This window comes from Zerene cesonia, chromosome 17, assembly GCF_012273895.1.
Source record: "Zerene cesonia ecotype Mississippi chromosome 17, Zerene_cesonia_1.1, whole genome shotgun sequence".
In the NCBI taxonomy this organism is placed as follows: Eukaryota; Metazoa; Arthropoda; class Insecta; order Lepidoptera; family Pieridae; genus Zerene; species Zerene cesonia.
The window spans coordinates 1476721-1504122 of NC_052118.1; the positions used below are offsets into that span (position 1 = coordinate 1476721).

Here is a 27402-nt window from a genome sequence, read left to right on the forward strand (position 1 = left end):
CACTGAGCCACCACTGCGTTTTAAATATGTCAGTATAATATTAGGTATCACATTGATCTATTTTCAAACGATTTGACTCCAAATAAAAAAAATACAGCCCGTAATCACCCGTATGACTTGAGAACTGTAGATATGATATTCTATTTTATTATATAATAACTATATAATAAAATAGAATACAATAATTTGGACCGTACAAAAAATAGTTCCGAAATTTGTAGAAGTATTGTACCTATCTCCATCGTAATATGTCGCAATGGAGCGATTTATATCATGTTTTTATGTATGGAGTTAGTTAGGAGGTAAGAGAGTGACATAGGCTACTTGTACCGTGATGAATCATCTTACAAATGGGAATTTCCTTTATAACACGAGCGAAGCGGCATAAAACCTAGTACTACTCCTAATCCATACTAGTCCTTACATTAAATGAAGAAAATTTATGCTAAACGATTGATTGACATTACCAGATTTTTCGTTATATAAAACTCCATAATATTACGTCAAGAAAAGATCGTTAATATTACTTATTCATTCTTTCAACAATTTCACGCTGATTTATTGTAGCTGGTTTTAGATTCATTGACTGAAACACGATAATGCCATATTGTAATTATGCAGAATAGAAATATATTTTGGTATTTATTTAAATAGATATTATTAACTGTCACATAAAATGTAGTTAATCGTTATTTTATTAGTTAACAAAGTTTGTAAAAAAAACTTTTATTATACAGTCATTGATCCCTAGTTACGTGAACCATATCAGAAAAATTATGAAATAATCAATATAGGTTCGTCGCTTACTAGCACAGTACCCGCAGTTCCATCCGCGTAAATAATGAGCATAGTGCAAAAAAGTTACGTAAGTTATTCCTCATTACATCAGCTACATGTTAGTGAAAGTCCCGTCAAAATCGGTCCAGCCATTCCAGAGATAAGCCTATGTAATCCACTAATAATGATTAATTGGAAACTTTACATTTACGAACTTTACATGCGGCGGCTTAATCGCGTTTAAGTGAAAGTCCCGTCAAAATCGGTCCAGCCGTTCCAGAGATAAGCTTATGTAATCCATTAATAATAATTAATTGATAACCTTACATTTACGAATTTTACAAGCGGCGGCTTAATCGCGTTTAAAACCCAGATTTTAAATAAATTGTTATTTAATGTTTAGTTCCCGTTTCAAATATACTTAAATAGATATATCTTTATAATATGTAGAATAATACACTCGTCGCTCGTCCCAGTTTCGCCCGGGTTGACCCGGGATACAAATAAAAAAAAATCACATATGATTCTGCATTTATGTTTCTTTCGCATTCATATAGAACTAGCTGCGCCCCGCGGTTTCACCCGCGTTAGTCAGTATCCCGTAAGAAGATCGGGATAAAATTGCCTATATGTTATTCCAGTTGTCCAGCTATCTACGTACCAAATTTCATTGCAATCGGTTCAGTAGTTTTTGCGTGAAAGAGCAACAAACACACACATCCTTACAAACTTTCGCATTTATAGTATTAGTAGGAAGTTGGATTCCACTGTTGGAAATTTAACTAAACCTAAATTTAATTTAAACCGCATAACATTTTCGTGGATAAAGGTTGTTTTATTTACTTATTAAAGTACGTATACTTTTTATTCACCTTTTTGTCATGTTGCAGTGCCGGAGACGAATTTTCGACTCATACAGAACAAGACTGACGACGACACTGTGAATGTCATATGCGCGGCGGACGGTGCCTTCCCCGCGCCAAACCTCACCCTTGCGACGCCTGAGAGGTATGTCCTTTTTACTCGACTGTGGAAGGAAGGGTTAGGTTTTTTTCTTTAACAAAATATGGAAATTGCTATTCGGATTTAACAACAGATAACAACAGTTGCAGCAGAAATAAATTATTTGAAAATTTCTTCTTTTAAAATTCTACATAATTTAATATAAATACGTTTAATTGGATACTACATTTATACTTAAACGTACATTTATATTTAATATTATTTAAAATATTTCGAACTGTCAATACATTTGTCTAACAGTTAAATAATTTAACTTTAATAAAATGAGTTTAAACCAGTTCTTGAGACAGCCATGATAATATCCGGACGGTCAACTCATATACCATGCTATGTTTTACAAAGAACTGAGCGAGACATTACTTGGCTTTCAAACAAAACCAGTCAGCCGCGAATCCATGCTGAGATTCTATATCAGTATTATTACATATTCTTGGTATGGCCAGGGGTAATCTGATTAAGGTATTGTGAAGCGGATTAGCAGGCGATTACTGAGCTAAGAGGCTTGTAGTAAACGATTAGCATGTAAATGTAACAGGAAATTTAACTGACTACGGGCAGAAAACGAATTAAAGTAGGGCAATACCGTGTGTCCTTTAACGTTTAGTGTAGTGATGTGGGTTGTTTAAATCCTCGAACAATTTTAAATTCAGGCCTGAACCACTGAGTCACCACTGATCTTTAATAAGCATATACATAATACAATATTTGATACATTCACATTGATTATTCTGAATCATATTTATTTTTACAATAACTACATAGTATAAAACAAAGTCACTTTCTCTGTCTCTATGTCCCTATGTATGTTAAAATCTTTAAAGCTACGCAACGGATTTTGTTTGTTTGTTTTAATAGATAGAGTGATTCAAGAGGAAGGTTTATATGTATAATAACATCCATTGAACTACTCCGGATTTAACGCGTGAGAAGCCGCAGGCAATAGCTAGTATGAGACATAATTAATAACGAAACCGTGATTATATCTTATGAAAACATTGCGGTACTGATTATTATTAAAACTTCATGCAGTAATTTACTATTTATCTACGACTAATAAGTAATTAATACGTTTATACCACGCCTTTTCACTGTTTTGTGGTATTTGTACAATACAATATATAATTCAATTAAACGCTACATTTTTTTGCTAATTATTTCATTGTAGCTAATAACTAAACTCAACATTTTTTTATTCATGTAAACTTTACAAGTGTCGTAGGCATGAAAAGTCACATTTTAAATTACCACCGATTCGGAAGATCGCTTCTACTAAGAAAAGAAAGTGAGAAAGAAAAAACATTTATTTGGCGACACGAAACACAAAAACACAGATGAAATAAAAAATAAAAACAAAATTAAATAATAATAGCAAAAAAAAAAGAAAAATCAACAAGAAACATGTAAAATATATATTTACTAGTTAAACTGGTTAATTCTAAAGTTAAATAGATGGTATCGTACATATAAACCTGCCTTTTCAATCACTCTATATTAAAAAAACCCCATCAAAATCCGTTGTGTAGTTTTAAAGATCTAAGCACATATACATACATACATAGGGACAAAAGCAGGAAGTGACTATACTTTATATTATGTAGTGATGAAACATGTTTTATTTTCTGACTATTCATTTTCGATTTAATCATAAATTTATTTTCTACGACAAGTGACATCTCATAAAAGACCTGTGTCCTTACAGTGGCAACAAGTATGGGCTGATTATGATGAAATTGTTATAAATGTTAACATACTAAAGCCACCGTTGGTTTGTTTAAAATCAAAACAATCTAAAAAGCGGTTCTAGTCCAACCCTTCATATATTTGTATATTTCCTGCATAATATACCTACTCTATATTATACGAAACGTGACAGGCGTGCAAAATTATAGACGTTCTAGAGATCTTACATAGGAGATTACCTCTATACGTGGATACCCGTCACCTCTTGTACCTACGATAAAAAGATATGGTATTAATGCAGCCGCACTGCGCAATGCGGATACTTACTGCAATTTAAAGGTGATTTTAGTTACATAATAAGATGAGGCAGTAAAAAGTATAAATATATTGGCGATCCACGGTATGCCTTGGACAACACACTCGTAGTTTGTTTGAAATTATAGAATTACTAGCTGCGCCCTGCGGTTCCACCCGTGTAAGTCCGTATCCCGTAGGAATATGGTGATAAAAAGTTGCCAATGTGTTATTCAAGTTATCCAGCTATCTACGTACCAAATTTCATTGCTATCGGTTCAGTAGACTTTGCGTGAAAGAGCAACAACTTTTGAATGTGGTAGTCGAGCACGCTTCGGCACGAATTGGGCCAGCTCGCACCGGGGAAGTACCACACCCCCACAGAAGACCGGCGTGAAACAGCATTCTGCTGTGTTTCGTTCGGTGAGTGGGGGAGCCGGAGGCCCACATCCTTTTCCTTTCCCTTCCCAGTCCTTTCCTTTATTCCTCCCGCCCATCCTTTCTTAATCCCTTCTCAATTTAAAGTCGGCAATCCATTTGTAGAGGCGTAAGGTCTGCCATGGATCTTATGCCTCTGCAAATGTTCATGGGCGGTGGTAGCGCTTACCAAGCGTCCCACCAGCTCCATTGCCGACTGTTACATAAAAAAAAACACACACGCATCCTTACAAACTTTCGCATTTCTATTATTAGTAGGAAGGATATATTTAGTGGCAATAAGAAATCATTTACGATTCTTTTAAAGGCCAGAATAATATTTGGATTGTACATGCTTTGCCTTGATTATTGTATTGTTCAAAATTTTGTGTAATTAAACTCATTAGAAATTGCTCTCCGAAATTGATCCCACGTTAAAGAGATTAATTAATCTAGCGTTTTAATTTTATGTATCGTATTGGTATGAAGAGGAAATTTAATACGTGAGCATCTTAATAAACGTATAAGATTTTAATACTTTGTGTAGTGTTTTATAGCCAAATGGAATTGTTATGAAAACTAGCGTTTGCCCGCGGCTTCGCACGCGTTAATTCGGAGTAGTTTAATAAATGTTATTATACATATAAACCTTCCTCTTGATTCATTAGACCTGTTTAAAAAAACCATCAAAACCATTGCTGGAATGATAAAGAATGATGCTTTTTCATCAGCGGCTCAAACTAACTTTTTATATTCTAAAATTAAAGCGCGCTTTAAATATCTCGTTCGTGTGTCGCGTCAATAATAACGAAGTTATAACAATCGTTGCAATGCTATCAAACATTTTTACATAAAATTTTAGAACTCAAACCTGTATAGCTTTATTAATACAGTTTTTCGAATGAATCATACTCACAAAATGAATTTCACCTAAAATGTAACAGCATAGATCACGATAGAATGTACAGAAAAATGTCATACCATGAATTCCCACCTAGCGCATATCGCAGTCTCATTATGAAGCTACTAATTAAAATAGCACGGTTAAGTAATCTCATATACCTTAATTTCGATACAGGAGGTCATATAGGCATTCCTCCCAACGGTATGCTTGGCGCTGCTATAATTTGCTTTATCATCAAGGTACATTGGCGTGTAAATAGGTATAACAGCGTAATCTCGCCGTGTAAAGGACAGAGAAAATAATCAAATTTCTGTTACATTATTTCGCTTTATGGGTCCTTGGAAGGAATGTTAATTACGTCACCTAAACACCTTTTTGAAACAAAAGTTTTTTGCGCTTATCGGGAATCGTCGTCCAATTGTCAGGCTCAAGACGAAAAAATTTTTAGTTTACTTACAGCATTTTTTTGGAAACGGTTCTTAAGTCGACTGATATAGTGTCTGTTTTGTTTTCGATTACTCCGTAGTTTTTCAACCGACTGTTGTCATTTGGCCCCATTTCAGACTTTGATGAGGTACCTCATAAAAATATGTGCATAATAATTTATTGCTAAAGTAGTTTAACAATCTCATCTAATTCCATATTATTTAAAAGTATAGCAGATAAAAGCTAATAATTTAGTTAAATTTGATTATGCAAACAGTTCTGATGATGAACAGCCTTTTAAAATATAAATTCAACCCCTGAAATTTTATTGCCGTTTCCGAATGAAACGCACCAATTTGGCTTTTAAATGCTTATAACTATTTGCATAAATGTGGAAATAATTTGACACTCCATTTAGCCCGATCGTGTTTATTGGCTTGGAAAATAAACACCTGTGTCGGATTTGAAGGCTTTAGTTCAGAGTTGCGTAATGTGGACCTCGTTTTGGAAATTGGGTCATATTGTTACCTGTAGGTGAGTAAATTTTACAACTTGGTTAGGTACGTAATGCGTGCGACATTTACTAAAGAGTTTCGATTTACTATTTGCTTAGGGTTTTCCCTATTGTATATTATAGGTATACTTCTTTAATCAAGTTATTTATAGTTAGTGGGCAACCGAGCTTGTAGTTCGACTAATGGTAAACGTCCACCACCGCTTATGAACATATACAGAGGTTGGGCAACTACAAATGCGTTGCTTGCTTTTATTCAAAGCGAGGGAAATGATTGACAATGAGAATTAAGGAATGGTATGGGAAGGGTAAGAAAAATCAGGGGCCTCCGTTATTACTTTAATGCGAATTCTACTAGTTAAATAAACAAATATTTAGTTTCTGCAAAATATAAATACAAAATTGCAATACCCTTAATTACTATGTCTCTCTACATAGAAAAACAAACTACACAGGTGCACAAAACTCTAGTGCATTTCAAATAAATTTTTCACTCATCTTCTTTGACGCAAGTTTACTTTTTATGTTTGTATGAAAATAACGGACTGTTTGTACTAAATGAAGCCGACACCTTCACAGTGAAATTCTTTTAATTATGCACCTGTCTATTCATAATATTCATTCGCGTTGCGAATCTTTTGTTTCAAATGATATCATACTTATAATCATGCAGCTTGTTCACGTTTAAAGCATTATGTAAATCAAGCATTGAAAAATAAATCTAAACCACTTAAAGTATAGCCGTGTTTTATTCGGGACCAAAAATAGTTTCATTTTTTATATCGATACAGGGTTGGTGTGTATACAGAATTGTGGATAATTTAACCAAGTTAATGTTTAATTGTATTCATAGAAGCTTTTTAAAAAGTAAGATAATTGACGCGAAAGCTATTTATCGTTACATATAAAATACTGCTTTCAATAGAAATAAGAATATTTGATATTTGGATATTAGTTCTACGGAGAAGCTGTATTAGGACAGATTGGACGCATTGTAAATAAGAGCATGAATTTATTGTAATAAATATCCTCACATATAACAATTAAAATATAATTATCTTCCTATAGCTGAAGAGTTGGTTTGTTGCAGAAACGGTTAGTTCGAATTGAAAAATTATTTTTGTGTTGAATAGTATATTTGTTGAGAGAGGGTTGTGAGTGAAACCGCAGGGGGCAACCAGTAAATACCTACGTACTACCTACGTAGGTACGTAGGTACGTTCTTCCCAACTTTATGGGTATTTTTCGTTAACCTTTAAAAATTTATTTATTATATTATATTATATTAGCTTAGGTTATTTAGTATATTTGTTAGTTCTGTTCAAGTTAAGTAGTTAATATTAATATGAATCCGTGCTTAACTATAGTATAATATGTATATAGTCTTAAATTTCGATGCAAAAACGAGTTTCGATGAACTGGCACTTCTGTTTTGACCTATAACAAATGTTTATTAAATTCGATATAAAACTACAATTCAGCGGTATTAAAGTGTTTTCTTCGTGATTCCCAGAACCAGGTTAAGATTAATAAAGAAACGAGTTTTCGAGGGCATTTGGCAAAGCATCGGTGATTAAAAGTAAGAGCTTTTGTCACCTGGGGCGCTGCCAAGGCCCACCTACGAAATTACTTTATTAAAACGTCGTTTTCATAACCCGCATGATATATCACGCCTTCCTCTACGTATGAGAGCAATAAATTTACGGAATTATATGTAATTATTATTCCCTTGTTGCAATTATTTTGGTGATATCTAGCCAATTTATTTATCAGTGTTATGCAGTTGGAGCTGATTATTAATATAGGTTAATAATTTAGTCCGTTTTGAAATAGAATTATATTTTGTCTAACATTAATTAAAAGCGTTGTTCATGTATATTGTAGAAAATAATACTGCTAAAGTGATAATAACTAGCATCAAGTTTTATATTGTATTTTTAATTCCTGCAATATTCAATATACCTGTATTAACAATTCCTGTACTCGGAAGATTTTAGGCAAATTCATTGTAAATAGGAAAATTCAGAAGGTATTTAGTATTTACGCAATTATACTTCGACCGTTTTACACATATAACCTATAGCACTCTTGCATAACGTATAATCCAACGGTGAAATTCCTCCAGTAAATCCTGAGATAAGCACCTTCAAATAAATAGGCTTCAGCTTTATGTATATTAGTGGTACACAACATAGTATTATTATCATCCAAATATATGCCTCCAGACAAATAAATCTCCCTATGATAAGTTGACTGATATAATTATTTAATCCGTACAATCTCACATTATTTTAAAGCATTTTTCAAACTCAACCTTTGTTCCAGGCGTTTAGACGGCGTGGCACATCGATTAAAACTAGTGAACGGTAGATATTCCGCCATCGCGTCCGTGACGCTGCTAGACGAGGACCTGCCTTCACCAGCCGAGTTCATCTGCACATTGCGGATACCGCAAGCGAAGTACGCGGTTCGGAAAGAAGCTATTTATTATCCAGGTAAGGCAGCGACTCTTATAGTGCGGCTTTAGTGGGACAATTCTAGGACTGAATATTTGGCAGTCAGTAGTGCATGTAGGCTTTGTGTTACAGTATTCAATGTTGTGTTCATTTTAGATGAATATTAAACTGTTTTAAAATAACATGTTTTAGGAAAACACTTCAAGTATGATTTAATAGGTACACTTACATTATATTTACAGTTCAAGAACGATTTTACTAATTCATTTTGTCTTTGATTTGATGGATTTGCAGTTGGCCAGAATAGTTGCTTCTAGGTGTTTTCTTACTAACTTATATAGTAGCACTATATCAGCTAGTAATAAAATTATTATAGTAGTTAAAGGTCGATATAATTCACAGTGCCTTTTGTACTTATAAGAATAAAATTAAATTGTAAATGAATACGAAAAAATAAACTAAACTGCATGCTGCGTTCGATATTAGAAAAGTAAGTTTATTTTAAATAATATATAATTTCTATTGAAATGTGTCTATGAGAACGGATCATGAAGGATTTGCGTTTACGACACTAACTTTTTTCTACTAATTACTAGAGAACAAATTTTACACAGTCGGGATACCACAGAGTATACGTATTTTTTCCAATGGTGCTGGTGGGTCGCCCGATGGTAAGCGCTACCACCATGCTTGAACATTTGTACAGGCGTAAGGTCGTTTGTAGGCATAACGCCTCTACGAATAGGAGTATTCTTATAAACTATATATTAATGATATAACAATGAGTTATTTATTCAACCTCGAATATAAAGTAAGTATGCAAAAATTGCTACTATTACAACAAGGTCGCGATACACGTATAATAAATAACAATAATGGTAGGTACGTTATTTCTACTGCAGATTAATAAACATAGAATGCTTTAATAACAAACAAATCCCTTACATTTTACCGGGCAACAATTGTAACCGCAATAAAAGCGCAATTCCCCGTTTTTTTGCGTAAATGAAAATTTAAAATCGCGGGATAACGCTGGCGACAGAACCACAAAGATGTTTGTTTATTTAAGACGAGCAATTTAAGCGCTTTATAGCTCATTAAAGCGAAAGAATAAGGAAATATATTTTTCAAGGTAGGCATGAAAATAACAATTTCGGGTATAAATTGCTGTGGGAGCATTAAAGCTTTTTATCAGCGCCAAGTTTGTCCAGGCTATCTAAACTGTTGGGTGGATGGCACATTTCCTGCAGTGCTCTCGAATAATTTTATGCTTCGTTAAAGCTATTGTTGGAAAAATCCTCTTAGAAGGGAGGGAAATGTGCCTTTGTAATTAATGTTTACGTTGTTGACAAGTTTTATTTATGAGCTAGTTGTTATATTGTGTTGTTTTTTTCGTGAAAATTCCGAACTGTCTGTTAAAACTTTGCTTCCGTTGTGACTTTATGTAAAAAAGCATACAAAATTTCTATTTCTTTTTGTTTGTTATAGACAAGACTTTTTGAATGTATGTGTATGATCATTTTTTTAACTGCCTTCAATCCGGATTGAAGATAATGTTTCAAAAATGTAATGTTAAGACATAAAAACTAGTACAAACAATATATTTTCTTTTCTCAAAAAAGCATTTACTATCTTTTGAAGTTTCCACACAAAATTAAGCATATTTTGATTAATTTTTATTAACAAAGTTTATCCTTATTCAGTCATATGATAGGACTGTGAGGGATTCACTGTTCATCATTTGATTAGCGAATAAGGGTGCTTTAGATCTGTATTCATCTGTCAATATTAGTTTCAGAAGCGTATAGATTACATGACAGAATCAAAACAATTTAACATATGGGGTTTTTCACCAATTAGATTATTAATGTTTATGCTTTATGCCTTGCAAGTAAAATAAATAAAAAGAAATACATTCAGCAAATCGTTATTCTTTTAATTAACGTCGAATTATTTTATTAAATGAAATTTTAAGAGAAGCACGAAAATTTCGTCATTTTAACTAGATTATGGGAGATAAGAGAATATAAAGTGAGGCGACGTGACGCGTCCCAGATGATAAGTAGATGTCACTCATTTGCTTCCTTAACAATTAGGAGGCGTTAGGTTGAAAATATACACGAAAATTATTCAGAGTCTCGAGTGGTATTGACTGTATAAGTCGAATTTTTAGGTATTTGTGAAGAACTGTAAGAAAACATTGACGCAAATATTTCTATTCTACAAAAAGGAAGAAGACTCCTTATTCTATAATAAGAACGCATGACTACATTAACATAACAAACACAAAAAGAATGACGTCATTTGCTTCAACACCAACGGCACTATCGAGTTTAAACAGTTGAATTCATCCTCGGTTTGGGATAGTCGGTTAAATATAATAAAAAACTATTTATACATGTGAAGGCATCATATTCGATTATTATGCGTCTTTAAAACTACTACTAAATTTAGAAATTAAAAACTTTCTAACGGATTTAAAACGCGATTTATTCATTATATTATTAACCCGACGTTTCGAACACTTTACAGCGGGCGTGGTCACGGAGAGTCTCCCCTGTTAAAAAGTTTTTAATTTCTAAATGTACTCGCGTAAATGATTTTAATGTGTTTGATTTTACAACACAAAAAAATACTACTACTAAATTATATTATTATCACAATACTTTAAATAATTTGACACAAGGTGCACCAGATTGGATTCTATGCCTACGAATACAGTGATATCACACCTAGTATAGGGTATATTTATTGAGTCAACCCATCATATTTTATTTTAGAGCAGCTGATTTAATTTGGATAATTTTTTTTGTTGTCTAATTTTGTATTATTACAATAATGTATACATAAGTATATACTCATATTTATTAATGTCTTAGAGAAACTAAACAATCGGCGTACATTGTTCTCAGGTCCTATAAGTACAACGCCCGAAATGCCAACGGCAGCTGACATGCAGTTAGCGGCAGCCGTCGGGTCTAAAGGTAATCATTTAATACTAGCTTGTGTATTTTAAGACTATTTATAATTATAATCTTATAAACATTTACAAGAACAGAGGTAAAGTTAATTTAATTGTACGTGAGAAATTATGAATAGAACTTTTTTTAATTTGAAATTATTTTTTATATCAAGTAATTATATATACACAATAATTATTCACATAAGATTACTTTTCTTGTAAAATAATAATAGCAAACAGTAAAGTTTTATAATACAATATTTATGTAAAATACTAGCTGCGCCCCGCGATTTCACCTGGGTAAGTCCGTATCCCGCAGGAATATCGGGATAAAAAGTTGCCTATGTGTTATTCCAGTTGTCCAGCTATGTACTTACCAAATTTCATTGAAATCGGTTCAGAACTTTTTGCGTGAAAGACTAACAAACATACACACATCCCTACAAACTTTCGCATTTATAATATTAGTAGGAAGTAGGATATGATAATGTAACATTATAAAACAACATGTAGAAAAAAAAAACATAATATCTTATTTTACATTAGATCGATGCCTATCGTTATAACCTAGGATATATGGATATAACTAGCTTGTATAACCACACTGAAGCGGCTGAATGGATCTTGATGAAATATAGCGGAGAGATAATTTTCTCATAGTCCATACCAGAAGAAACCGGGGATAAAACTAGCATTACTAGAAATTAGTACTGGAATAAATGACAAACCTTCAACAAGCCATCCAAATAATCTCATTGCCTCGTTTATGTTATTATTAGGTAATGCTATTTGTAGGACAAATTAAATAATACATTCTAAAATTTAATGAAGTATAATGAACCTTAACGTATACAAAATAAGACATTAATCCAATCATTTCAAATTCAAATCTTTAAATATCCATCTCAATGACTCTAAAGTCAAACAGTTTAATAATGTCGACTCAGAAAACGGTGTCGATTTTATTTGAACAATCAATTCTATGATTAAATCTAAACAAGCTTAGCCGGGAAGATTCCTCTTGAGTATATTTTCAATTAACGATGTTAATTTCTATACAATAAATAACGAGAATTTATTGTTTAATTTGTGTAAAAACATCTTAGTTTATTTACTTTAAAGCAACAATAAGTGTTAAAGTTACTGTTAACGTTCATAGTAATAAGTTATAATTATTTGTATGTTATACAGAAGAAAAAAAATACATACGAGTTAATGTCTTTAAATAACTGTGTTAACAAAAAATTATTCCCTAATGTCTATATTTATATACACAATAATATACTTAAATAAAATCTAAACCCTCTTCTATTAATTACTTTAATTTACCACTTTTTCTCTAATTACAATTACATAAAATGGTATAAGGATAACCTCCTTTTTATAATCGGTTCAAAACCCAAATTCTACCAACTCCAGTGACGTAACATGTTCCACTATGATAATAATCTCTCGACTCTTACTGTATGTCAAATGCGATTTCACAATACATTCCCCCATTTACGGTTAATCCCCTACTGAATGCGTTTCCGTTAAACATTGAAGGAATTATTCGCTGAAATCCGTTCAGAGTTGTAACTGAATTGAATATAATGGTCATAATATTGGAGGGCATTAAATGTATAGTTTAGAACGTACTAGCCTACTCTATTATATTTAATGAGAGATATATATATATAGGTATGGAATAATTATTGTTTGAATGTTAATTATATAAGAAACGTAACTGCATTTTGTATAATTTTACCTCTCTTAAGACGGTTGACGGTGACGGACGGAGGATGAAATAAATACAGATTAATATACATGCATATAAATATAATCTATACACGTGTAAATGTTTTACTTTTCACTTCAGTTCCTTTTAAAACCCATATTAATAATTTGTTTTAATTTTTAATCCATCTTAAAATTTTAGTATAACGAGGTATAGATAATGAAGACTAATAACTTCAAATATAATCAATTCTTAGGACTTTTATAATGTTTGTCTAAGGTATTTTTCTGGAACATTTGCTGATTGCGAACATTCGAGAAAAAATAGTACTTAATTTGATTAAACATTCTTTAATTCATTAAAAACGTTTTATATTTATTTTTAGTAATTTGATGAGACAGATATAATCTAAACATTAATTACTCGATTCATAATCGAACACACTGATTTACACAGAAAATGGAGATGACAATGAATATAAGGTAACTTTTGTACTTATATTAAAATAAGAACATCGTCACAATAATGATATTTGTTTCAGGTTCAACAATCTATTTAACCTTGGCTATCACATTGATTCCTGTTATAGCACAGGTCTGTTTATCATAGACCAGACGCCGTTTAAGAGGTAATTGTTTGAAATGTATTATTTAGATAAATAATGAATTCTATTTATAATGTATAATATAGACTGGTTAATAATTTAACTATTATTTGATGTTTAATTTTAGTACTTGTTTTTTCTCTTTAGTTCATTAATGGCAGTTACAAGTTAGTTGAAGTGAATTGACAATGAAGTGAAATCCGTAATTTCCATTTATAGCTGTTTTCTTTTACATACACAAACTTTCTCATTTGTAATATTGGTAGGAAGATTAGGATAAAACAATTTAATAAAATGATATGAATTTTATTATTTATTAATACTTTTATGTTCACAAAAATAAATTTCTTTCTCTTTCTTTTTTTTTTCAAGGCAAGGCAATGCAAGGGTGTCTTTAATGGGGTTTCATTTTTCAAAATGATGAGGTCTTAAAGTTAGGTTAAATAAATAAATTTAAATTTATTCTAAATTCCTCGATCTGAGCATTAAAAAATCCCGTATTCACTTAGATATTAAAGAAGTTTATTTTTACGGATTTTTTGGCGATTAAAATCCATTAAAAAGTCTAAGTTCCAAATATATAATACTCGTACAAAAACAAACACACGAAAATACTACCCATACTTGAATTTATTTGCTTCCTAATATTTAAAAAAAACTCAACCATGATTAGATTCTACATTCGAAACTAGGTCTGTCAACTGATATCCTTTGTTCTATTACAAAAAATGCCCCATATTTATGCCTTCATTTATAAACACATACATCGTTAATTAAACAAGAAACGCTGAGTTGAGCAAAACTTGGGTCTAATGACGTGTCACGATTCAGGCCGACACGAGTGTCACAATTAGCAATGATTGAACACTAAACTTGCCCTCAATTTATATGCAAACATTTGTTTTTTTGTCTACTTTAAAATATCTATCAAGACATTGCTGTGTATATTCATTGTGTGATTATGAAATTTTACGTAATTTGGTATTTTTTCTGTCCCGCATTAAAGGGGAAAGGGATAAGGAAAGATTGACGATGGGAAAGTAGGCTTCGACTGGGATGGGAGGGGAACGGGTCTTCTGCTAGTTAGTCTACTTTAACGAATATCTTAAGTAAAGTATTAGCGCCCACGATACTGTCTAGCCTTGTGTGGGTACTATGGCTGATTGTTTGGGTGTTAAAGTTATGTGTGTGTAACCAAATGTATTGCCTTGTACACAATTCATCATCACCATCATCAGCCCATATATGTTCTCACTGCTGGGACACAGACCTCCTATGAGGGTTCAGGCCATAATCCACCGCGCTGGCCTTTACACGATTATGTATGTACACAATTATATGGATTTAAATAATTTTTTTTTTAGTATTTAAGATTTAAAAAGCAGCAGTATGTCACAGCAGTGCCTATGTCGTATATTGCATATATTATATAACAAAGGCTATTGAACACTTGAAATCGGTTAAAAATACTACTTTTTGCCATAACTAAAACTTTATTAATATTAACATAGTTCAGATTCTACATGTGAAGCTACAAAAGCTATCAACATGTACCCTACATGCTAATATAAATGAGATATACATTTTCACCTAGATTTATACATTGGAACTCCTGTAAGGTAAGATTCTACAAGTGAAGCTAAAAAAGCTATCAACTTATAAATAAGAGTATGTGTTACATATTTTTCACTCCGACGTATATTAAATCTGTTATATTTCAAAACGTTTTCATTCCATTGTCAATTGCTTGATTAAACAGTTTGATAACACATTTACTTAAGCAATACTCAACTCCTTCTGATATTATATTACTGTACTGAATAAATTCAGAAGTTAAGACATGAAAAATCGTTTGTGAAGGACAGATGACGTGACGCTTTGTGATGTTTCTAATTTCAGATTTGTTGCAGCTAATGAGTTTCGATCTCTAGTCATTACCAAAGGCGGTGTCTAAAAATTAAATGTATTTAGATAATTCACAAACTTATATTGATGTATAAATTTTCTTTATGATACTATAGTGGAAATTGAACAATTTAAGTTTGTAATATACTTTTAGGTGTATTTAGCGATTTTTTTTAATAGATGTATGTTTCACCAAAGGAGTTTGTATTGTTTCGATGCTTAGAACATATGACGAGTACAGACGACTGTTTATAGGTGTTTCTCTTTTTATTAATATAATTTTATTTAATAATAATAAATACTTTGATTTCTACCTAGTATTTTTGTCATAGAACGAATATAAGAGTATTTGTTCAATTTATTTACAGGATTATTGCAGTTGCAAAACTAAATTAAATAGTTTTGCGTGTAAATATTATTTTATTAACCTTCTGCGTATATTATATCATGATCACAGTTGATTTTTTATCCTTACTTTAAAGGTCATATGTAGAACGTCTTAGTTATAACCTTTAACCATTGTACTGAGGAATTTATTCTGTCTAACAATAAACATCCTTACATTGAAAATTCTAGAATGTAAAGAATATTCTAGAATCTTGAATAGAAGGTTCACGAGGGTTTCATGATATTAATCACCTACATTCTAAATTACTCGTCATATTCACTAAGCAAGAGCTTATACGACTTAAATAATAAAGTTATTAATGGTGTTAGTTATCGAATTGTACAGCTCTATTACGTAATTTATCGATATTTTCAAAGTATTTTTCTTATCGATATTGTTAAGTGTACATAATGATTGTATAAACTGTAGGTTTAGGTAAAGGCCTAAGCTTTAAGGCTTAATTGGAATGCGATTATCAATGGAAATGATATATAAATATTGGAATATGTTTATATTGTTAAAAATATTCCTGACCTTTAAATGTTATTCGAAATTCTATTTCGGTTTTTTTTTCTAATTTGAACGCTACATTATAAATGTAATACGTTAATTTAAGTTAATATAGTATCAGAAGAGGCACGATTCTCAATAATATTAATTATTGATTATAATATGTATTTCAAATAGTTAATGGTTGTTTTTACTTGGAATTACGACTTGTAGTAAAGACATAAATTATTGTTTCTTAACAATTATATTCCTTGTTTGGGCGAAGCAGTGTACTTTATATGTTTATATGAAAAAACCAAAAGATTTTTCATTTGGTCATAATTATAAAATGATCTTTAAAAACTTCTCTTTCTTCTTTTATTATAATTTTTTACAATCAGATTAAACATAAAACGATGTTTTAATCACCTACATTGTATTAACAATATACCGAAGTATTTGAAGATTGTGATTTACAAAGTTCTGTCAGCAACGAAACATTTAAAATCATAATAAACGAAATTATAAAAATTAGTCAAACTACTACGCTTCATATGAATACAATTCATAATTAGATAATATATAGTGCTATGGAAGAAAGCGAATATTGTTGTATTAATTATTATTTATGTAAAAAAAATCTAATACTTTATTTCGGTTACAGATGTTTGTATCAGAATATAGATTTTAAACTGAGACGCTACGGCTACGGTTTGGCAAAAGACGCGGGTTCGAATCCCGCCTCGTGAACAAATTTTTTCTATTTTTTCAAAATTTCTCATTTATAAAGCATCTCAATGCTATAAAACTAAAAATTAGGTTCTAAACTGTTTTTTGGACAATGTTTCTATTAAAAACCTTTTAATAATTAAGTAGCTAATACTCCCGATAAAGATATACAATAGCAATTTCGCTTTTTTCCATAAATCAATTTCAAAGTTGACACGTGGGCAATCCACTAAAATGAAATTTAAACGATATACGTATATGGAAATGTACAAATATATACGTATGTACTTTGTACTATAATAATTTGTTTTTAAAATGGGGTAACTCCCTACACAGGGTAACCAATTACCTTGAGTTATGTTATCTATTCTATTGTATTTATATGACAATATTATGTCTTATGATTCGCCCTTATTCATAAAAAAATACTAGAATTTAAAATTTTAACCAGTAAAATTGCTAAGACGAAGAAAATTGAACCAACTTTAATAGGCCAAAGGTCGTAATAACGTCGAAATCAAAAATACATTCAAAAGTTGAAATACTTAAAAACTTAAAATAGGACACGTTCAACAAAGCTTATATGGTTAAACAATGAATTATTTATTTTTTGCTATTGATTATTTAAATATAATAAAATAAAATTGATTTATATGTAAGTGCATCCAGATAAAACTGTCACACTCATAGTATCAGATTGTATTAAATGTACTATAAGATCGCTTAGCTGTGGTCTTACTAAATCTGCTCGCTGTTGTATTGTTCTTTTATTTTGACGATAATCAATAAATAAATAAAAAAATGTAAATAAGTCTCTAATAATATTTTTTGTGATTTTTTAATCTGAATTCAATTATAATCTTTATAGGAATAGGTTTGTTGGTAAATAAATAAATGAAAATTCATTATTTTTATTTATACAGTTGATTGAACAACCGAGCACTATTTACAGAGGCCACAGTATTATTGCATCCGTTCACGAATAAGGGCTAGTGTAAATATTTGTACGCGGTTAGTAAAGTTTTGTTAAGTACACGTTCGCTGTGCATACGCCATCTATGGATAAGATCCAATCAAGACTTTTAATGTGAGATTTCTTAAATAAATTGAAGGGTCGTTGTGTATTTATTTGTTTTATTTACCCCTCTTCTTCTTAATAAAAAACTTCGGGACAAATAATCTTCTTTTAGAGGTGTTTGAATTGGCATACGAAATAAATTATAATAATTATTTATTGAGAGATCTACATTACATACGATTCTGATCGTTTTGTGAACTAGACATGAGTAAGTATTATATATTTGCCAGTTTACATAATAATAATCATAAAATAGATCTTTGTTGATATAATAATATATATAAAAACACAGACAATCCTAGTAACGAGGGAATCGAGGACACTTCGGCACAAATTGGGTAAGCTCGCATCGGGGAAGGTGACAAAAGATCGGCGAGAAATAGTAGTATGCGATTGTTAGTGTTTGAATCGGTTGTAACACTGTTTTAACTTCTGCCTATTCTACTAAAAACTACGCAAAACTAACTAAAACTATCTTAGTTTTTAGAAAAATAAATACTTAGAAAAATAAATATTGTAATTATCTAATTACAATATTTATTTTTCTTAGATAAATGAGTCTGGAATAGGGAAAACTATAAGAACATGTGGTTTGAGATGGATTGATAATTAAACTAGCCTTTGCCCTACGCACGCTTTTGATTCTGAGTAGTTTAATTAATGTTATTACACATAATATGAACTTTCTGCTTGAATCACTCTGTCTATTAAAAAAAAACATCACAATCAGTTGCGTAGTTTTAAAGATTTAAGCATACATAGGGACATAGGAACAGAGAAAGCGACTTCGTTTTTATACTATGTAGTGATAATATATCACTGCCTGTAGGTAGCAGGTGTATGTAATATAATTTATCATAGATTTTTTGAAGGCCTTGCTTATTTCGTTGGACCTAATCAACTTTTATGATAACTATAGATATCAACTATCTCTTACGATATGCAGATGCTTGAATACAAAACAAAAGAAAAATACATTTTTGGCACAAACACTCCTATCGTTATTTTATTACCTACTAACTGACATGAGAAATAATATATTCAATTGCGTTCACTTCCATGGAACATAAAACTAGTTTTTATGTTTCTACAATATTTTATTGACTCCACGACATGGAGATAACAAGTCTACCGTTATTTATTCCTAATTCTCAAAGCAAAATATCAAATGAGAATTCTCTCTGACTTATTTTTATTCTTAATATTAACTTGCTCGAAGTTTTGTGAACATCACTTATTCAAAAATATTATATTGCGTTCTTGTGATGTCTCCAGAAAAATACGAATATTCGAGATATTAAATATCAATGAAGGTTGAATTAAATGTTCGATTAGGTATTTCATATTATATATCTAAAAAATCGTTCATTTTATAATGTATATTACATTTACAGTATATCACAAGACTGGCTGTGCCGCATGGTTTTACCCGTGGCAAACGCAAGTACATTTTTTTATAGCTTATGTGTGGTTCTTGTACATACACTTATAGATGAAATATTTAAAGATAATATATTTATGTACTTAATACCTACCTCCTACTTTATACTATTTATTCCCACAATGGGTTGCCTGGAAGATATCACTCTTTAGTGATAAGGTCGCCTTCTGTGCTGGTCTAGTTGTAAGTCTTGTATTTTTATGGTTTATTTGTATACCAGCAATAAAGTGTTAAATAAATAAATACACTAACCAAGTATCTGGCTACATGTCTCCCGAATATCATCAAAATCTGTTCAATGTCTTTCGCGTGCAAGAACAACAAATAAAAAACAAACAACAGTAATTACAAAATCTACGGTAAAAGCCCAGAGGATTTGTCACTGCATAGGTTTATTAAGATGAAATATTAGTAGGATATTTTCATTTTAGGTATTACCGTGTTGGTATAAAGTGTGAAGGCAAATTGAACAAATTAAACGACTAAATTAGTTATGAATAGGTATATACTTATCAAGAGAAGTAGCAATGACGTATCGTTGTTGTTTAAGATACAATACAATAAGATCTCGAATTGGTCGAGATTTGAAATTATCAAATATTAAAACGTAACTGTCAAATCATGGTTGCGTGTTTTTTATTTTTATTTATTCAATGTATTATGATGAACAATTTAAAAATATAGCATACTCCACTCTTGTGTGCAAAATTTATTACTCCATCCGCGAAATTCTCTGATAGAGGTACAAAGATTTTCCTTCACCTATTAATGTATAGATATCATATGGATAAGAAGATGCATTATATACTCTTAAGGAACCATTACGACATTTAACCCTCATGGAACAGATCACACACGACCCAGCTCACGCGATCAACAGTTGCGAACTATCAATAAATTCTTATAAAAATCGAAAGGGAAATAAACAATTCAGTTCATCAATCAATCAAAGAGGAGCCGTGTTGGGATCGAATTAGGGAACATTTTCGAATGCATTACCGTTCCCGAGAGTTTTGGACTTCAAATTGAATAATAGATGCGTCGGACCGGCTCTCTTGAATTACCAAGCTAAATTATTGACCGCCTCTGCCGGTGGCTATGAGAATAAATCAACTGATTGTCTATTTACTTCATTGGTTGCCCAATGAAAGTTTCAATTGACGTCTCACACTGTCAGTTGCAAAGGTTATTATATGAGGGGAACGTGCTGTCAGCTGGTGAAGAGTTAATTCATCTCAAGACGATATTCAGTCTCGTGTATGATCCTTATTCAAATTAAACGTACACTCATTTGTTTATCATATGCGTGTAAAATTTATACATCATACAAAATATTATAGACGTAAATAAGGTGAATCGCATAAATTATTTTTGATACAGTCAATCGTATGAATCGTTTATGTAGTATTAATTTTATTCGACCGGACTTATCATTACTAACAATTAGATCGATTTGATGATAAAACAGAAATCCACACAATTACGTGTATAAATGTATTGGTAATGTCAAGGTGAGTTTTAACTCATTAGTGGTAAAGCAGATGTACACTATTTATAAATAAAAATCCATACCTACAATGTACTCATCGAAATTAAATCCAGAGTTCGATATTTATGATTGCTTCAGCGATTCGAATTATTGTCAATACACAAATTTTATTATTGTCTATTCAATCTTGGCCGCCTCCTTGGTATAGTGGTTAACGCGTGAGCTTAGAACCGAGGGATCCTGGGTTCGATTCCCGGTGGGACGCAAAAAAAATGTCTCAATCTGGCAGGACACAGAAGGCTGATCACCTACTTGTCCATAAAGAAAATCGATCAGTGAAACAGATATATATCATCTGCCCCATACCCCACTAGAGGAAACGGGACTTCACACTATTCAATCTTGCAATATGTGATGAATAACTTCAGTTCATTAAATTCTCTAGATAAAAAGTTATTTTTTTTATTATAGCGCGGGCAACTAAGGTAGTTGTTAGCCTGACGGTCAGCGATCACCACAGACCATGAACATTTGCAGATGTAGGGCCGTTACAAATGCGTTTCCCGCTTTTAAGGGGTAATGGATAAGGAAAGGATTAATAACGGATATATAGCTATGTAATGGAATAAAAAAATCAATGCTTATCGATTAAAAATTTACCATATTTTCACTATAAATAATAGTCAACATCGATTGCATTGTAATGTCGTTAAAGTGGTTCACACCATTAGATTCTATTGCTTATAACTTGATCCAAAGTTTCTCAAAACTGCTTATAACCTTTCATGACTATAAATAGCATATCTATTTATAGGAATTCGACTCCACGAAGGGAGCAAATAAAAGGTAATTTTGAATTAGATTTAGTTTAGAATGAAAACATAACATTTGTGCGTAGCTGCTTACAATTCCGGACTGAACCTGACGGACGTGAGCGAAGTTCCACTTACCTGCACACGGATCTATATTTGACTAGAATAACTATTAAATTATTGTTACTCAAGAAAGTTTTTCTTTCTATTTAGTTGAGTACCAAATGCAACACGTAGATATTTATAATGTGATTTTTGTGAAAGACTGTCAAATATTCTTACAAAATATTTATTAATGAATATATTTGTGCTGAGGTGAAATTATAGGTGGCCGAGAGCTATAACAAAAGACGCAGGTTCGAATCCCATCACATAAAATTCTTGCATTATTTTTGAAACTTTTAACATTTTGTTAAACAAGTTAATATACAGAAGGTGTGAAACCTGATTGTGTGACAAATGCAGTTTACGGCTATCAAATTTATTCATTTTATTATTATCCATCAATACATTGAATTCATAATAAAAATTATCATAATCCCTGCGTAATTGAATTTTTCTGAATTTACACATACATTTTATGCATATATATCTATATTAATATTATAAAGGGAAAATATTTATATCTAAATATGTTTGTTATGTTTTCATACAAAAACTACTGGACCGATTCTGAAAATCTTCACCATTAGAAAGCTGCAACTTCACCGAGTGATATTGGCTATACATGTATCACGGCCGCTGCCGGGGCGAATAGCAAGAGAGATATATAATGTGAATAAAGTGCAATAAACTGAGTAACGATAAGGAATAAGGAAAGGATTGACGACTGGAAAGAAGAAACCGCACTGGGATGGGTGAGACGGGGATATATTCTTTGTAACTTTTTTCTTTTTTAAATTATTAAAAGGAACACTATACAATGAAGAATAAATAAATAGCAAAATAATCAAATGCCTTATCCAGAACTCATAACTCCCTATACGAATGTCTCATTTGTTTTACACTGCCGTAATATCACGATCAAAACGTATGAGAATTTTGACAGAGGCGCGTGATGAGAAAACTAGGAGAAATTGACTGATTCATAGAATGAATTGTACCCATGTTTAAAGTTATTTATTTATAAACAAATGTGTTTTCACAGTTAGGATTCTAGTAAGAATTATAGGTACACCAAATCAGAACAAAAATCAGTAACATAATATAAGTGTTGTGATTTGAAACTATTAAAATATGAAATGTGATACAATAATAATTTAAAGTACTAATATAATAATATTAGCAATTATAAATTAAATTCGATGCAAACACGAAAAGTTCTCATTCTAATATGTGTTTGTAAAAATTATATTAAAGTAAAATTTGTTATTATTTTGTTTTAATAAAAACCATTAGGAAACTACAACTTCACTGATTGACATAAAAGCTATTTTATATGTACCACGGGTGAAGCCCACCACCAGAAGGCCACCAGCTAGTGCGTAAATATAGTGTACATTAAATGAAATAGAAATAGGTTACATAAAGGCGAGATAAATCCATTTCGAATATAAATGGAATTATTGAGACAATTTATATATAAAAAACAATAAATTCATGACCATTGACCAGTAACTCTTCACAAATTCAACGTCAACTATAACTGATATTAAACTTACTTAGAACTTCCACCAAAAATAATTATATATTAACAAAAACCTTCGAGGGTATCGTAAAATAGATTAACCTGTCTACAACTACACCAGCGGCTGACAACTGCCGACATTTGCGAGTGACACAGTTAAATTAGTGCTATGTAACCTCTCAAAGGTCCTTTATATGACAGTGAACCCAATTTAAGTTCAGGTATACAAAAATCGCTCAACGAACGTCGAACTTTCGTTTTTAATTTTTATTTTTAACACAAATATCAACCAGCGCATGAAGCCAGTGCATTCGAAATTCGAAATTCAAATATTTATCTATTCACCTAAACTTTTTAGAAATCCTTTTGAACAGTGAAATATGTTTAAAAACGCTTCTAGTATTCAATCGTAAGTGCTCTTAAAATTGTGGTAGTTTTGCTTAAATTAGAAATATGTTTACGAATTGCTACGCTGATACGCTGAGTCTGAATCATCATTTCTTTTTGAGAAAGTTGGTAAAGGAACCAGCTTCTTTATGGGTCGCTAGATGGTATGCCAATAGCACTATTTTCATTTACTGAGGCTATTGGGTCTGTGCAAATACCTAGGCAATTTTATTGAATAATTGATAAGGAAAGGGTTGATGGAGAGAAAAAAGGAAAGAACTGGGAATGGTAAGGAAAAGGATATGAGCCCATTTTAGATAGCTACGTAGTGGTGTTTTATATAAAGAGTAAATGTGAAAACATAGGAAATAGAAACACGAAAACATATATATGAATTACTAATTGATAAAATGTAAATTATTTAAATTGTTAAATATCATAAATTTTTATTAAAATATAGAAATTAAATTTCATATGTATGTAGCAGCAATTATATTTTATTGTGTCTTAAATGAAATTTTATGTACTGTATCGGGAAGACACATACTCCTGAAACACAGCGAAAGCTATATTAGGAGGCTGGGATTCATGTTTTATGTGATATATAATTTGTTCAATAAATGATTCTTTATTTTTTATTTTTTTTTATTTAATTGTTTACATTTCGGGTCTCAAATTATCTTGTACCAAATTTCACTCAAATTGTGTGATTTAGGCGTAAAGAACAGAGAGACAATGTTATGTTTTCACATTAGTACGATAAGTAGGTATTTAACGTAGTATTATGAACGAAATCTTGTATATGATTTAATGTAAGATTTCGTAGTAAATCGAGCTGTATTATTATACTTATCTAAGTCGTAGAAAGTAAGCAAGTCCCCTTCAATTCAAATTATTCATTTTTAATTATTTATACGAGCTGGGTAAACCTAAATTATTCATGTGTATGTTAAATGTTAGCGACACTATTTTATGGTAATTTGTCTAGATTTTCTAGGCCAACTAGTTATTTATGCCACGTCAGGATGATGTCTACGTGGTCTGTATTCGTAGCACCTTTATCGTAACCGTTGTAGCGCTCACTAATTTTCGTAGCCGTTTCGTATAATTTCGTAGCAGCTCGGTAAGTTTCTAAATGAGTGCGGTGTAAAATTTTGTGGGCGCATATTTCTTAGAATACAGTTTTTATTTAAGATACTTTCTTTCAATCTATTTAAAATTTGTACATAAATGTATTATCACATCCATCAAAGAACGGCGTGGCGCAGCAGCTATGTTACGTACGATGAGCGGAAGAGGAGGCCCATATCCTTTCCTTTACCATTCCACTTCCATTTCTTTATTCCCCTCATCCATCGTTACTTTACCCCTTTAATTCTCTTGAAATATGAAATTAAAGCTTCTTTAATAACTGATATATAATACAAAATATTCTGAGCGCTATTCCAATTTTCTCAAATTCGTTTACCAGTTTTTATAAAGATTAATTAAAAATGATGACGATACAAATTATAATTATAATATTCTTTCTTAAAAGGCTAATAGAAATATTATTATACTCATATATAATTTGAATTAGATTGAGTAATAAGACAAGCTTTAAGTATATTTGTATGTAACATATACGCACGTGTAACTTATGGTAAGTTATACAAGTATGTATATGGTTTAGATTATTCTTTTTATTTGTGTTTGTTGCAAAGAACATGCATTGTCATCTATTTAAAAATGGCTAGAGGAATTAGTTGATCGTATCTCATAAGATGAGGATATTACATGACTTACGGTTTTCATTTTTGACGTATCGTCATCATCATCAGCCCTTATGTGTTCCCACTGCTGGGACACAGGCCTCCTATGAGGGTTCAGGCTATAATCCACCACGCTGGCCAAGTGCGGATTGGCAAATGTCACATTTCGTCGAACTTTTGATTCTTGGATATGCCGGTTTCCCAGTGACGTATAATTTCATGTATTTACTGGAGTAAATTATTCTTGTATTTATTCCTTTATACCAAATACAATTACGTAATTAACGTCCAAACATACGAATTTACAATATAAGTAGGATTATATCGTCGTATATAAGCTTGTATTATGTAATTAAATTCGTAATGACGGTTTTGTTACGCAGTACTCTTTGAATATTAAAGTACGCCAATTATAACTCAACATTACTTACAACAAAGGGAATAATTCTGGAACCTTTTTAGTACGGGAGATGGTCTAGTAATATGCTTAGTAAAAGTGTGTTCGCCGATGTCTATCATAAGATAGTTTGCAACTGCACAGTTCGTTGTAAATGACGTACAAGCGTGGTGGTATTTTGTTCTGGAAGTTGCAGAACATACACGAACAAATAGTTTATTGTGCACTTATGAAACAGAATAGGTGAGGTCGCATTCTTTTAGATCATGGGAAAGTATTAATAGTTAAGCGTTGAAAAACATATACAGAAAAGTTAATTAGCGATATATCTCCACGGCAATAATGTCAATAACCTTAAAGATTTTATAGACATCCTGCATAGTCATTCAACTTTTGTTCAGTAAATGAAACAGAGAGAAAAAAAACAGATTTCACAGATGAATTTTTTTTTACTCCATCATTGTAGCTTTAAGAAAACATAGCTGATACGTTTACTTAAAACTTGAATCAAGAGAAATATTTAAATTTAATGATAGTTAATTAATACTAACACAGAATAACAAGTAAGACCAAACTCTATAGTATTAATAAGTAATATAGTATAAAATACATTACCACTACTAATAACCCCGCCTTTCATGGCCCAGGTCTGCTACGCCCAAGGACCTTTCATAATTTTATACATCAACTGATTCACACGTTGCCTTGTCGGATAAAAATCCAAAACATATATTATTAGAACGTTTATCAAAATAGTTAAAACTGTTCATTAATACGATAACATGTCTATCTGCCTAAAATTAGTTTAAAGCCTACAAAGTATGACATTTATTTTTCCATATTAGTATAAAAGGTGATTAACTTGTGTGATTTTTTCTGTTGGTTGCTGTGTTATCAGTTTTTATTTTATGGGGTTGTTGTTTTTATCGTGAGAGACTTTAATAGCTTAAAGTTATATACAGGGTACAAGACAAAACCAGATCAGCTATGAAAAATCTCCCAAAAATAACAACCACTATTCCAAATTGAGGCGAAACCATGGAGCATAGTTAGTTGACTCATTTATTACACAGAGGTCAATATTGATTGCAACCAGATCAAATAAATTAGTCCTTTTATCTATCATCAACTGGCA

General features: G+C 31.3%; 1 protein-coding gene across 1 annotated transcript; it reads left to right on the forward strand.

The window, feature by feature from the left end:
- Positions 1-273: 273 nt before the first annotated feature.
- On the forward strand, positions 274-18407 carry LOC119833334. The gene is made up of 6 exons (XM_038357320.1): positions 274-302; positions 1630-1785; positions 8361-8530; positions 11404-11475; positions 13712-13798; positions 15674-18407. Exons 1-5 carry the CDS (start codon positions 274-276, stop codon positions 13777-13779), a joined length of 495 nt encoding a protein of 164 aa, XP_038213248.1. The 3' UTR covers positions 13780-13798; positions 15674-18407.
- Positions 18408-27402: the final 8995 nt, after the last annotated feature.